General features: G+C 29.8%; 1 protein-coding gene across 3 annotated transcripts in view; it reads right to left on the bottom strand.

Moving 5' to 3' along the window:
- Positions 1–16,554, bottom strand: part of LOC134685399 (DNA-binding protein RFX6-like) — a 64,315-nt gene that overhangs the window by 5,143 nt on the left and 42,618 nt on the right. For all 3 annotated transcript variants that reach the window (XM_063545132.1, XM_063545130.1, XM_063545133.1), the window contains exons 6-16: positions 14,439–14,466; positions 12,401–12,508; positions 10,789–10,866; positions 5,064–5,177; positions 4,487–4,536; positions 3,706–3,865; positions 3,164–3,305; positions 2,413–2,507; positions 1,991–2,108; positions 1,131–1,250; positions 303–523 (exon numbers count right to left, since the gene is read on the bottom strand). In XM_063545132.1, coding sequence (XP_063401202.1) covers positions 303–523; positions 1,131–1,250; positions 1,991–2,108; positions 2,413–2,507; positions 3,164–3,305; positions 3,706–3,865; positions 4,487–4,536; positions 5,064–5,177; positions 10,789–10,866; positions 12,401–12,508; positions 14,439–14,466 — 1,234 coding nt within the window. The remainder of the gene's footprint in view (positions 1–302; positions 524–1,130; positions 1,251–1,990; positions 2,109–2,412; positions 2,508–3,163; positions 3,306–3,705; positions 3,866–4,486; positions 4,537–5,063; positions 5,178–10,788; positions 10,867–12,400; positions 12,509–14,438; positions 14,467–16,554) is intronic.

Genomic DNA, 16,554 nt, shown 5'->3' with positions numbered 1-16,554 from the left:
TTTCGGCTTTTAATTTTCCGTAGAGTTCAGTATTTTTGTGATTATACTTTTTTCTGATCATTTTAGTATTTCTTATTTCTATTGAGGTATTTGTTTCATAGCTGCTTGTTGCTCTGCACCATGGTCTAAAATTGACTAATGTTTAGGCATTTTTTGTAATGTGCAATTGATTTTAATTCATATGCTATAAATATAATACGACCTACGTCTTTCGATATAGAAAATAGAATTTTCAACAAAGATATTAATATCTACATTGAATAGAATTAAGATTAACCCCTTTGATATATCAATGAACTTACCTGCGTCATTGCAGAAAGATTATGTAGATGATTTGACATATATGCCTGTTCCTTATCAGTGTGAATCATTTGGCCATATGGATTGATTCCATTTATTGGCCCGTCCATTCGTTCCGGTTTGATCGGCATGATATTATTATTATTACGAGCATTTCCGTTTGGTCTGTTGGCAAGGAAACAGGTACTTGGTTGGGTTGAGATAGGACGAGAACCCGTTTCATCTGAAAAGAAATAAATAGGATAAATATACAAACAAAAAAATAATACATGTGGTATAATTACCAATGAAACAGATATATATATAGTCATCTGATATGTTCATTTACTAATTGTGTCATTTTGACGGAGAGTTAATTGAAATGTTGGTTGGTGCTTGAACAGAATTAGACACTTATTCTGATTTCGCAGTCCACATCCCTAAATTGTTCGTTTACTTTATTTGTATCTTCTTAATTGATTTTCTTTTATCATCGATACATTTCAGTCGTCCGAATTTAGCCAAGAAGAGGGTTATTCACGTGAGATAAATGTGGTAGAAAATGTATACATATAGAATAACGACACTTTTTGGTGTAAATGTTTTACTTATGTTGAGAATATGAAAAAAGTACTACGGTTGATTCTTATTCAAATTCCATGACGATATTTTTTGTTCTCAAATGTGAAAGGAATCTGTTACTATGCTCATTATCAGCGAAATATGAACGTAACAAATATGTATATTAGTAATTTGATAAATTTTTGTTTAACCCATACACGTCTCTTGCTCAAACCTTTAATTGAGAACTAATTTTATATTGTTGCAGATTCTTCATTTCATAAACATACCAGCTTTCATATGTTTTTCCAATATGGCTTGTAATTCTGCGTCTTTCTCTACATGTATTTGAGTTTCAACAGCTAGCAATACATATTCATCAAGTAACATTCTGATAAGGTGAAATGAACCTAAAATACAAAGTCAAGAGGCTTTTTGTAAGATTTTAGCATAAACTTTATCATTAATACATGTTCTACAATGAAGTTTTTTAAGCTATGGCTCAAATTGATATGGATTGAGCTCATCGTTATCAAAATTATTATTGAAACAAAAATCTTCTATAACATGTTTATATCCTTTCAAATCTTATGACCGACGCTCAGTGCATTTTTCTCTTTCAATTTTATAAATCCGTAGCTTCGCTGCAGGATTTTGAATGATAATTTTATAAATTTATTGTTTCATACAGATCAAAAGTAACTGCAAACATATTTAAACGTGCGATATGGGCAATCAATAATAAAATGTATGACACTATCATTGTTCAGTAAAAACATTTTACCAAAAGATCTTTTTTACGGCACTTTTTAATAAAACACAAAACATATCATATCAAACTACTATATCCCATAGTCACAGTTTTGTTTCTAACTCCGACTAAACATAAATAATGAAATAATATTAAATATATTTATCATATAACATTGAAACACAACAATTAAAAGTATGGAAACCTTAGATTGACAGCAGCAATCTAAAATCAAAATCACTAAATCGAGAAAAAATTTCAAAGCTTCCAATGAAAATTTTCAATACACTACTAGAACCTTAAAAAGTTAAATCACAAAAATACCGAAATGCCTAAAAAGGTGTATTTTTTTTCAATATAGACAATATAAATATGTGAATAAGAAGATAAAGGGCTTACCAAAACATTGTGCATTATTGAGGGTAAGATTGTGCATTAATCTTGCTCCAAAGAAAGACCATTTTAACAAAAATGCTGATGCTCTTTTCTTGAAAGATCGTCCGTTTTGCTTACTCGGCTGAAATATAAATAAAGTAATGGTAAATACATGATCTCTAACTAAAACTTAAACAAATGGTTTCATTTTGGAGATACTTCAAAATATTCGAAACCAGTGTAAAATCTTTAATGGATAAACAGAAATTCAGACAATTTAGTAGCAATCTATACATATTCTTATTGGTTAACAACAACAACCTCATGTATTTAAATCATAATGCATATATGTAATGTTAAGAAAATTAATAAATTGCTGATTTCCCTGTTTTCTAAACCGGATTGCAGAGCTATAGTCTATAGTTGTACTGTTAACTTAATCTTACCTTAACAACTTTCTGTTCAACAAGAGTATCTAGCCATTCCGTAAACGCTTCAACAGTTGCCTGCTTCCGCAGTAAGTCTTTGAATTCTTTTAAAACTAAAAACAAAAAGAACACGGGTTCAGATGAAAATCTAATTTTTTAGGCATTTAGATTTTTTTTTAATTTCTGAGTTTTCTGCATATTACCTTCGTTTTGTTGTAAATATCAGAGTCATTGGATTGTCTATATAAATAATGTTGTCCGATGTTAAAAAAGTAAAGCAAACAAAAAACGAGTTCAAAATATGGAATTGTAAAAATTGGATTTTCTAAAAACGCGATCATGGCTAAATATCTGGCTATGCATTCACATCTGGCACATGTTCAAAATTCAAATAGAATATAAACGTATAATTCAGGGCCATAACGAAGCAATTGGTTAATTTTTTTCCACAAAGTTTTTCTCCTAAAATGTTAAACGGTTGCAAGGATATCAATTCTCGAAACTTTGTCTGTCACCAATACATAATTTAGAAAGAGAGTCAGATAACATTTATACATATTTCTATATACGTTTACCAAATTAGGTTTAGTATATTAAACCAACGTGTATTTATATACATAAATTAAGTATGTAAAATTAACATGTATTTTATAGGAAATTATATCAAAATCACATGAAACATTAACAGGCATTTAACATTCAAATTGCATATTGTTACAAAAATGAGACATATATGTGTCCACATTCAAGACCAATGTCGCATACTTACATTCCCCATTTACATCTAGGTCACTGTCTGAATCACTCGATGTGCATAGAGCATTACTGGTTATACTACTCAAGTCTATACGATCAACATCTTCTATTGTTTGATTTACTAAAGCGGCATCATACAGCACCGGTCTAGCAGTCTAAAAAAACATATGTAGTAAGTTATCATATCATCAAAATTACTCATCAATACATACGACATTAGATAAAGGCAACCAGTAGTATACCGCTGTTCAATAGAAATAAATTGTTTGAGTGAAAACAAATCCCGGCCATAGAACAACAATGGTAGAACATACTACAGTTACATGATTATATGTTTTACTCTTGATGCTTTTAATGTTGAGCAGGATACAATCTTTCTTCTTAAACAAAAATTAGCATGTCAAACTGATTTAAAACAACCATTCCCAAATTTTTAAGGAAGTAGATGTTTTGAATATTCGAAGAATCCCAAAATTTGCCATACATGTTCTAAAAATAAAAGTTAACAGACTGAAAATACTAATTAAATTATAAGGTAATGATAAATGTGTATACCTGAGCTAAATGAAGAAATGATGTCTGTCGTTTTAATGCTGATGAAAATCTTCTTGATACTGGAAGTTTGTGCTCAGATAATTTCTCTGGTAAATTTTCAAGAGATGTGGTTACCCAGTTTTCCCAATGTTTAGCAAAATTTCTTATATCACATAATAACCTGCAAAGTAAATATTAAGCTGCAATGTATTGTAAAACAAGCATGTACTAGTACAATTAAAACATTTATAATACCAAGCTTAGACCAGGAGGGGCATATGAAGATGAATGATTGACTGTGTGTGCTTAACTCCTACAATGAGAAGACATCAATATCATATCCATTTAAATAACAACACACCTTCCATCACTACTCGTGCACTCCATGACACGTTAAACAAATTAAAATTAATTAAACTGACAGCTGGATTTAACTTGTAATTTTCTGGTTTTGGCATACTTACAAATGAACGTTTCTTGTAATAGCTAATGGGTTGTCTTCTGCCACTTTTTATGTGGATAATCTATAGGTGGTGACAATGAGTTCCTGAGGGCATCAACAGCTCAGTAGTCGGCATGATTTATAAAATACTTTAATAATCAAATTCGCCATTAATAAATTTCGATATCATTGAAAACAAACTAGTGTTCCAACTCCCTCAGACAAAAATGACCAGAGATATATTTCGCTATTCTTCTATATCAATTTTGGTCCAACAGCTCATCACGTGTCTATGTGTTAACATATGTTTCGGCTTTCAATTTTGGGGTGTAAGCGTTTCAAATAGATACATGTACTTACGTTTCTGGCATTTCCTGCATAGTAGATGGAATTAACACCTCTGTTAAAACCTACAAAACGTAGTATATTGACTTCAAATAACTGTAGTTTGCTTTGAGATCTTCAGACGATAGCCATTTTAATGTATGTGCAGGTCTATAATCACGATTCATTGAAGGAAGGTATTAACCAAATAACCACAAAAAAAACATGCTGACGGTCTACTACCAAATTCACTTTTGAATGTGCGAGGACGTTTTCATTTATTTTAAATAGAAAACTAGATTTTTATTTTTTTTAAATTTCTGATTGCAACAACCTTTGACTTCATCTGTTGGCGTCCGTTTGAATAGGTATTTTTTGTCATAGATTAGTACTCTTGTTTCAGGATTTGTAAGTTTTGATTAAGAACTTTTTTCAATATACATAATCATAAGGCAAATTAATGCAGTGTGCAGAGATTCGGCCTTCTATGATACTTAATAGTTTGCTTTAAGTACTCATTTTGTTCATATTATTGTTGATTGCATTGTTTAATGATGTGTTTGTCATTTATATATAGTAATGTGGTTTTCTTTACTATAGTACGAAGACATACCTTGTATAGGATGTTATCACAGACACAAATTACATCAACAATCACTTGGTTCTCAACTAAGGGGAACAGATGCTCTGGAAGTCCTTGCCAGAAATGTAGCAAAAAATTTTGAATCTAAAACAAAATATGTAATCACATCAATACGGTTGTTTAACTGTTCTAAGGAAAACATTTGATCAACCAAAGACAAGTAAAAGAGGGCCAAAAGATACCAGAGGGACAATCGAAAATAAATTGACAACGCCTTGGCTGAAAAAGGAAAAGACTAACAGATTAATAATAATACACAAGACACAACATAGAAAACAAAAGACTTAAGCAACACAAAACCCACCAAAAAACTGGGATGATCGCAGGTGCTCCGGAAGGGTAAGCATATAAAATAAAAAAAAGTCTTTATTTTCTAGACGTAGTAAAACTGCAACATCGTTTATAATGTACTTTCGTGACACAGCGATATTCTTTCGGATAAAGGTGAAAAGTTAGGGAATCGTGATTCCAATATGTGCAGAAAACCCATGGATAAATGGTTGATTTTTGTTAAATCTGAAACGTACAGTGGCAGACATTTCATGCATTTTAATTGATTAATTGATTGTTGGTTGCTTAAAGTCCAGTGGCATATTGAATGCATGTTCAGGGCGAGAACAAGTTAACAATAAAACAATAGGTAGGTCTTGTAATGGAGGCCTTCCGAGATGATAGTCGGGGAAATTTGGACTGCCACCGGAAAATGAGGGTATATTGGACAGGGACAGAAATTTTGCCTTCCATATTGAAGACGAATGGATAATTGAAAAAGACAGGCAAAACAAAAACATCAATCGTCAACTAACATGATTTTATTAGAAATTCCTTTTGGATTTTGTTTAAATTATTTACTTTGTTAAAATCAAAGAAAACAATTCAATGGTGTGATTAAGTCTCATTATCAAAGCACCTTCATAGAACATCAACCAAAAGAATCGGTGCACATGTCTAGTTTTTGTTAACCAAAATTCAAATTGTTTACATAAAGGAACGCTTCTCCGTAATAATTGCTTCGTCAGTGTTGAGACAGGATAAAAACTTCACACATGATCCAAGACGTGACACAAAGTCAAAGATATTCATACATAATACAAACTATGTTAGTAGATTGATGGTCATGACAATTTGGAATTATCTTAACCGATGACTCATAATCTTAATTCTTGAAGCAAAATCCGTCTTTTAACCATACCCCATGCAGGTTGAGAATTTACACAATGTTGTGAGTTTTTGGATTAACAGAGTGACAGGCTACCATTGAGATTTTTTATATTACGCTGTGCGTTTTTGAACCCGTTAGTTTTATGAAAAGAAATATATTGAAAAATGTGTCAGTACTAATCTATTTGATTCAAAATTTGTCACTGATTAAAATTTCTGCACTATCGGAAAATGGTAATCCGAAACTACAAGCTGATGACCATTCACATTTTGAACAAAGGTAAAACCCCATATAATTTTAGAGAAGAAAAAGCAAAATATAAACATGGGACTAAATCATATAAAAATAAGAATAACATTAATGAACCTATCTTACCGCACAAGGAGCGCATGATAGCCAATGATACAACTGTCCATTTGAAACCAAAACGTAAGCAACTTCGGGGACTGTACGAGTACAATAGTCCAAAACTTACTGTTTAGTGAACAATCACTAGTATCTCTATTTAAAAACTTTTGTCATGGAAGACATGAATTTACAAGACACTATATATGATAAGAAAAAAGAGAAATGACGGAAAAAAGAGACAGAGATTTGTCAAAAATTTCTAATCCATTTTAAAATATTTTGTGGTTTAAGCCGATTTCAAACGGTGATCATCATTATTGGGTTGTAGTAAAATATACCAAGATAAGTGAAAATCAACCATGGTGGTGTTCTTGGCAAAAATCCCAGAAACAATCTATAAATTTGTGTGCATGTATAGTGCTCTAAAATGTAACCCTGAGCCATATCAGTATTGCCTACCTCGACCAATGATACAGCTGTAGGAAACTTTAGTCACTTACAAACAATTTATTGTTTTCGAGGGGGATCTTTATCAGGTCAATCATAAATGAGACATGTAAATCGAATTAAATTATCTGTTACAGAAATAAAAAAAGTACGAAACAAGCAAGAATGGTAAGAATTAAAATCACAAAAATTCTGAACTTCAAGGACAATTTGAAACAGAAAGTCCCAAATAAAATGGCAAAATCAAAAGCTTAAACATATCAAACGAATAGACAGCAACTGTCATATTCCTGACTTGGTACAGGCATTTCCTTTTATATCAAATTAAGACGTCTTTATCTTGAAAAAACTAATATGAAATGTACTTAAAATAACAAGAAATCAAAATACAATTTCTTTTTATAATACAATCTAGCTTAACAGACAAACAAATGATTTCAAGTTTAAGAAATAAAATACCCTAATTTGGGGTTGCATATAACATTTTTCCATATCAAATATTTTTAAACCAAATATAACTTGTTTTTTGAAGACTTAAAGTTAACACTGTAGTTATCAATAATTATATGGTGGGTGGTAAATTTATAAAACATGTTTTGAAATTTTCTGCAATATTCAATAATTCTGACCCAATAGTATTTTTGAAGCTTTAACCTTTTATCTTGTCAAATTTATATCAATTTTTACTTAAAGCTCAAACAGAATTTAATATGTCATGGTGTGAACCCAACTTTTATCAGTGCGGCTTGGTATAGTATGATCCCTCTTTAATGTTTCCTTTGATAAAGAAATTTCTCACAGGAAGAGAGGGGTACTCATCATTTTTATCGAAATATTAAATTATAATTTATCTGTGAAATATTCAGAGAGTAATCTGATTACACAACTCTTAGTCTATATTAAAAATATGTCAAATAACGTTTTCTTTATTCTGTCTAAATTAGGATATTATTTCAATATCAAAACATTACAATGCAGTGTTACAAATTTGTGTAAAAGCCTAAGTGTTCAAAAGCACCTTTATCATTTAATGTAAAACCTTTTTAAAGATGCATTCGGGTTATCTTTGGTAAATATATTAGACATATTTGTGATAATGCATTATCATATATGGTATGTAGGACTAGTTTTTCTATGGTGAGGTAATTGATCTACCTTATTTGGAGAACATTTGCAAGTGTGTTTGAATCGTGTATGAATCTATTGACATCTTCATTCCAATTTAAAAGGGGAAAAAACAAAAAATACCGAACTCAAAACAAAATTTAAAATTGAAAGTCTTTTTATCAATTGAAACAATTGATGAAATCAAAAGCTCAAACACATTTAATGAATCTAGTGACATTTTCATTACAATTCAAAAAGTAAAAAAAAAAAAAAAATACCGAACTCAAAGGAGAATTCAAAACGGAAAGTCTCTCAACAAATGGCATAATCAAAAGCTCAACAAATCTACCGAATGGAAAAACAGTTTAATTTTTGTTAAAGTCCACAAATTTTTAAACAATTTCAATCGGGCGTTCTTAACATTAGGCAATGGCGAAAATTTATAAAAAGTGTTCCTATCAGTTTGAAAAAGAGAAAAGTCAATTCTTGGATGAAACTTAATAATTCACTGTTTTTAGTGAAGTCTACAGAATATGCACAATCATCTGAAGTCAAGCATCGGATTTAAAATCGTTTACAAGTACTAATTTCAAACATCAGACGGATGTATATCCGGATAAACCTTCAAATTTAAAAATGGGATTAAAACACGGTGCAGTATAAAAACACCAAATGCATTAATGTCTGGTAATTGCACAAATTTAAAACATAGTCATCATTATACACTGAAGTCAATAGTTCAATACAAAGTATGGACTGCCGGGATTGAAAATATGTGTTGCTTTCTTTTCCACTTTTATTTACTAATGAAGTAAAATGTACAATAACTGACTTGTCTAAAGTTTGACAAAATTAAATCGGATTTAAGTTTGATTTTTTAATGCTTTGTTGAAAGAATTTGTCTCTTTATTTACAAAAATCGCATCACTCCACTTTTCTCAAACAAATTAATTACACTAACATCATGTATCTTTGTTCAACAAACCCAATAACAGAAGGTTTATCAAGTATCCACTTCAAAATATCAAACAAATACCCAAAATTAAACGAGGTTTCAGACAGGGAAATTAACAAGTGCCGGACCTAAGATTGTACTTTTCATCTCTGACTGTAAGAAGTCTACGTGAGCCATTTTTGTACAGATAATTTTCCAAGTATTGTTTACTTCGTTTTATCATGAAAACCTTCTAAATTATTAATTTAATATTCAGTGTTCACCGCAGTTCTCCTTCCTTTGTGATGGAAACATTTTGTATTAATCGTTGTGTTTACAATGTATTTACAACTCTGATCCGACATAATACTTAGATAATGATATCATACTTTCTCTGTAAAAGGATTAAAGTTTTAGATATCCTTTCAGATCTACATCAAAGATACTTTTAATCCTCTACCTTTCCGGTAGTTTTCTACATCTATTGCTTTTAAGTAATTTGTTCTAAAAAGGGAAATGTGGTTAAACCATTATTTGAACATGTACAGAGTAAACTTTACAAAAATATGTCACTAAATTTTCTTTTAAAAAAATTACTTTTTAGATAATTAAAACTTCAATTAAAAAGAGTTTATTATGATATTTTTAATAGTATATAGGCCTATCTTAATTTCACATGCATCAACAATGAAAAACACATTTAAAAAAATACCCAAGGTTTAAATGTATTTGCACTTTTTTTTACCCAAATAAAAACATCACTCTTGCTGTCATAAAGAATGCAAGTCTTTCACAACACTACAAAATTAGGGTGAATGAAAAAATTATAAAAAACAAAACAAAAAAATGGATATTAATAAAAAAAAAAGTAATGTGATTCTTTTTTTTTTAAATATTTTTATTAGATAATAGTTCATTTCAATTTTCTTTATACTTTTTTTGAGTAAAAACTAATATCGTCAATCACCCAACATAATTTGCATCATAAAAGTTGCTGCCAAATTTTCCATTCCTCCACAGACATCTCGTGTCAAAAGGAAGAGACACATTTCATGTTAATTTTATTGAGTTTTGCACCTTTGTCAAAGTCAACACAAAAAGTCTTGTTCAGTTCATTAGGGTTTACAATGATCTGTCTTACATACCAAAGGACCATCACAAACCAGGAATGTTAATACACAAAACTTCTATTCGGGATACAGTGGTGTTCCAATTGAAATTTAAATGAAGTAATCAATACATTTGTAATCATTGGACATTAAGAAGAATTTGGAAGATGTTATTAGGACTTAAATTGGTGTTGTATGTTTACACAAAGATTACTGTTACAATTCTGCATTATCATTCTGAAACATGATACACAATTTCCTGTTTGGATATTTCTCGTTTCTTATGCGTTCTAATAGTATGGTTTTTATTCTTCTTAAACTCGTTAAGAACGAATTGCTTATATTTGTGGTTCAATTTTTCAGCAGTATTACAGTAGGTCCAGATTATTCTCAAAAGAACAATATTCACAAAAAGAACAAAGCTTAAAATTGACGAACATAAACCCTGCTAAAACCCAGGGTTCAGATCACCAATGTAAAAATCTGATGGTAAATCTTCGAAAGAGAAAAAAACTTGATTTTCACTCTTGCCATGATGACTCACTGTTAATATCTTTTTCTATATATGATCTAATGACTATTACTTACCTCTTCAAAGTTAGCGTTTATTGCAGTATCTAGAATGCATTGACAATGTGTTTTGTACATCATGATAAATGTCTCCACCTAAAACAAAAGCAAACAATTAATAAACAACTTGGAGAACTAGAGTAAAAGCCGTATTGCTTCATTCAGAAATATCTTTTTAGCCATGGCGTCAGTTTATTTTTCGAAAAATGAAATTGAATGTCCCTCTGGTATCTTTCGCCCCTCTTTCATTCAAAAATAGGAAATCATTTTTTAAACTTTTTATTTTTTAATTAAGCAGCATTGTCACTAAATGTAAACAAAAAGTTAAATTGGGTTTTCCCCTCGAGTTTGGCAGATGTATCCAAATATGATATAAAAAATTAAAAACCTAGTTTGAAACTTGATACAAAAGCCGTATTTATCAATAAGACAAATCTTTGTTTATAATTAACATATTGTAAACAGGTACAGAAGTTTCTTTTTTCTTCTAAAAAAAAGTGTCAAAATAAATGAACTGTTATTGGTGAATGAACCCATTGTTAAAAGTATATCTCCTAAACAATGTTATATTTCTTGCCAATATAACAACATGACTCACTTTATTGAAATGGCACTGATAATCTGAGAGATTAGAACAATAAAGGACCGGAATGCTACATTTAATATGTTTCTGTCTATCCTGGCTCCAAACACTAAGCTCTGCCAATGATATTACCGTGCATAAATCACGCACCTGTTGTAACTCGTGCTGTACGACACTCATCTATTTGTTATTTTTCTGAGAGTTATATATTGTGAACATTTGACCACGGTAATTTACTATATAAACATAGTTTATACCATTTGCCGTAACATTATACTATATAGTCAGAAATATATAAAAAGTCTTTTACCTTTTAATTCGGATTTTAAGTTAATGGTGTGTTTTGCGTGCTATTCTAATTCACTGGGCTTGACATATGCCGAGACTACGTAAATTACCTCAGTGATAAATTAAACGTTGATACATTTTTCCTTTTATAATTTCTAAGACGGCAATGACTATGTCAACAAATGAATGTTTACATAAGGTTAATATTGTTGGAAACATTTCATATGAAGAAAAAGACTGGATTTTCTAGCAATTAATAAACAAGCTCCTGGTACAAAGTTTATCACTAAATCAATAAACATTAGGGAAAATGCAATAAAATATATTAAATTTGAGAGAGGAGTATTTTATTTAGCTAATAAATATTATGTAGTCTTCATAAGCTACTGACAGGGCGAATATAAAATTCATACTTAGTAAAATTAATTAGTAATTGATTAGACAGAAAATAATATGAATTAGTTTTTGGACGTCTGTGATTTTGAGAATAACGTGCGAAATAGACCACTTACAAGGAAATGACGTCAAAATTATACTAGGTACATGCATTCTGTAAATAGATGTAACTTTTATGATGTACATTCATTTCAAGAGGCCATACTGGTTAACTTACTTTATGATCTATACTCTTTCAAGGAATAATTATTCTAAGATATTTTATTTTTTTCGATTCTGATTCATAGATTTCATGAACTAATAGGATGCTGACATGCTTTTTCTTTTTTCTTTTTCTTATTAAAATAGAAAAAAATACACTACCTTTTCTCGTGGTATAGACAATGGTAAAATCAAGTATTGTGCGTTAGGAAATTCGGGTAACAGCGTTCCTGTCTTCGAACTTAGAGTATACTTTCTAGTGAAGCCTCCCTGAAATTAATTTATTATTTTACATACAGTAACCATTTTGATAAATATTATGTAATGTTGTAAAATAATTGCAATATTTGAAACAATCGTTTATGCATGATAATTATTTCTATTTTATGTAAAACTGGTAGACATTTCTATCCAGTAATAAACAATTAAAATAAATTCCATTTTATTTACTTATACTGTTTGAGAAACAAACAGCATTGTTGCTTATAACAAAAAATAATAATATTGAAATACGTTTTGAAACAGTAAAACGCGATTAATTTGAGTCTTTTCATGAGTTTATGAATCAAACAAAGATTCCGAGTAAACACTTGGCAAACAACAAAACTGCCTCTGTCAATATTTGACTTTTCTTTTAAAAGACAAATTCGCTTTAAGTAATTTTGTAATGCTATTTACATACATTTCTGTGTAGAAAACACTGAGTGTGGTGTTTTTATTTTTTATTTTGGGACTAAGAAAGTTTTTATCATCGAGAAAGATACATATGGTTACCATTTTCAGATGCAAACAGATATGCATGCGAAATCATTTAACAAATTACATATAATTACAATGTGTACTTGTAACAGAAGCTTAAATGGCGTTTTTCAGACATTATAGGGAAACATTTTACACGAGTCTTAACATCATCAGTGAGTCTGGTCCGAGTCTATTATAATCACTAACATCATTAAGTAGCATTTATAAAACACTGGTGTCAAAAGCATACCTCAGTTGATGGCGACAGTGTAGTAAGTATAGAGGATTAAGAAAGTGATACTAAGATTAATGATAAAACACTGAGATAAATAATCATCCCATCTTAACATTGTAAATAAAGATGAAGAAATAAATTTGTATAATGTAAACACTGATAAAATGAATTTCTAATGGAATAAATGCATCCGTGATGTTTGTTGGATGAGTGAATTTCAATTAAGGAAGTATAAAACAAATATACCATGATGTATGACTTCTCAATTATAAATGCAGATTCATTTTATCTTCAAATTGATACAAGCTTGACAGTATGTGTATATGATATTTACTCTTTTGTAGTTTCTTTAAACTAGATATAAAATTAAAGACAGTCTAAAAAAAATATCTCTATATAAATATCAAATATATCATTTCTCATTTCTAAATGCTATCAGCTTCCTTTTATCTCTAGATTGATATAGTTTCTAAACTTGACAGCACATGTATATGATATTTACTCGTTTGTCGTGTCTTTAAAAAATATATAAAATTTACATAAAATAATGACATATTTAAAGGTTTACAATGATGTAATCTCTTCTTGAGTACTGATACCAATATACCATAGTTTAACTCCATACTTGTAAGTAGGTATATTTTAATATCATTTTATTAAAAATTATTTAATATCTTTGAGGTGGTCAATTTATTTGAAAGGTAACATCCAATCTATATATATGGGGACTGCCGCTTAGATTTTCATTATCATGATTGGTTGTGTAATGTAAATTCATGCTATCTTACTGTCGGTGTTCTTGTATATTTTTTCATTCACGAAACGTCTTATTACATAGAATTCCGTAATAAATTGAACACAACACCTTTAAAATATTACTTTTTTGTGTCTTTCTGTTTTAAATGAATATGCAGATAAAAACATGTTCTCACTATGTTTTCAGGAGTTTTAATTTTTTTTTTTTTTTAAGATCAAACCAAAAATTAAATCAAGTTTATCCAAATCCTGACAAGGAATCAGAGCTTTACATGCTAGAAATATAAGCCATAATTTTAAATAGTTTTCAAAATTTTATAACAGCAAATTGGAATAATTTCCAACTATGGCTATCAATATAATGCTATCATTGTAAATTTCCACAACACCTTTTCATCCTAATCTTCTCTTCTAAACACTACATGACTATATTAAAAGAACGATACGAATATTCAAGTAACGACTTACCTCATTCTTCAGCTTGCATCCTGAAAACCTGAAGACAAAACATAAAACATATATATTAAACAATAAAATAAAATGAAAAAAGAAAATACCGCGAACATTTAGTTACACCAATATTTAGATATTAATATCAATCTTAAAATGTCAATGCATAAATTTATCTTTTATAACTTGGAAGTGATCTTTCTTTGATGATTGTTTTCCTATATACATGAGTACTAGTCATAATGACTGTTGTTATGTGTATACATCTGTATCAACATCTATAAGTTAAATTGCCACAGTCAACAAGCATGGAATCAAGTTTGACAAAAATAGCGTGCGGCGAACATAATACAGGCAATTTTTTTTTTAAAGAATAGTCATTGAAAAAGGGACATTCCAGTATATATATTCACGAACAAGTAAAATAATAATACTCCTCAACAAGACAAGTGACGTCTTGGATACCATAAATCAGAAACTATTGCGATTTTTGTTAGTTATTGCGATTAATGCGACTAGGTGATGATTGCAATATTACGAACTCGCATTATCATGGACTTTGATATATGATGCATATATCTGTATGCAATAGTTTTCTAAAATAGCAATATTTAATTTCCCATTTTTGTTCATTTTTCACAAATCGCAATAATAAATGCACACAATTATTTCTGAATATACAATACTTTGATGAACGGTCTGTCGTTCTCATTTAATTAAATTTAAAAGATAAATACTTTATTGCAATGTATTAAATTAGGCGCCAACTTTCATTTTTAGGATACATGCATACGAATTAGATTATTTGGTGTAGACAATATATGTCCATTCTCAAAATTGTAAAACGAAAGAGTAATCTTTTTTTATATACTTTATGATTTTGAAAATCATTCCTTCTGACAAGCTTTTGGTTTAATGTAACCGTTATTAGAACAGCACAGTTAAATATATTTCCAATAAGACCCGTAAACATAAACAATGACTATCTAGGTTAACCATGAAAGATATGATACAGGCTCGACTGACAATTCCTTCTTTATCTGGTAAATAAATATAATTAGATTTATGTCGACAAATATACATTGGTGGAAGCTCTTAATCAGGGCTGCCCGATAAGGTTCATTCTCTCTGTATACATTTATACCAGAGCGTATTTCAATATCACCAAAACCTTATGTAGCGAAGATAAAGTTGGGTCATAGCCGTATTATTTGGTTTTAAGGCATTTATAAGCTGTTTCATCAGGTCAACAATAGCCAACGTCGAAGTTTGATAAGCCAGACATCCAAAGCAAACGTTTAATCAAATAATTTAATACTTCATCATAGAAATGTATTGAACATTTGTAAACGTGGAAGATAAATTGGAATAAACCAGATGTAGCTCTATTGGTTCTTTTGTTCTGATATTAAAGTAACAGGTTTGATACTATCATTTTATATCATAAATTATGCAGCTTGTTCGCTGTGGATTTAATTTATAGAATAAATTATCGACTCGTATGAACTTCATATATCATATAGAGCCCTTCCTTTGAGTCATGAGAAAAAATAACTATTGAAATATCCAAAACATCTTTTCGTTAACTTCCGCAACAGTTCTTTAAAAAAGAATTTTAGTGTTAGAGGAATGAAAATATAAATGTGTATGTTTTTTACACTCCGTCCATTGATGGTAGTGTGTATTATGTTTTTCAGTCAGCTTTCCCGTCACTCCGTTCTGTAACACTGGTTGAATATATTTGTCTTCGTCACTTCAACTTGAAACTTAGTTCACATGTTCATAATAATGTGAAATTTTGAAAATTTGACTATCAACTGGGTGTTTTGACCAAGATTTTGTGGCATACTGAACATACAAATTTGACATTGTGAATCGGCCATGGTGTCCCATAGTCACATAAAGGTGTCCCATAGTCACATATTCTTCTAGTGTTTTTAAACTTGATGAATTTTTCTTACAGTTAATCCTTTATTTTGAATTATGATTTGTTTAGGGAGAAACCTGATCTTGCTAGATTTTTCAAAGATAAAACTTGTTGAATTTTTGGATTAATGCATAACTTCATAGATGTAGCGATAGTTTATCAGAATTGATTACCTTTTTAATGTTGGTCCAAAAGTATTTCAATTAC

The sequence above is a fragment of the Mytilus trossulus genome, chromosome 9, assembly GCF_036588685.1.
Source record: "Mytilus trossulus isolate FHL-02 chromosome 9, PNRI_Mtr1.1.1.hap1, whole genome shotgun sequence".
Taxonomy (NCBI): Eukaryota; Metazoa; Mollusca; class Bivalvia; order Mytilida; family Mytilidae; genus Mytilus; species Mytilus trossulus.
This window is presented reverse-complemented; position numbering and strand designations above follow the sequence as displayed.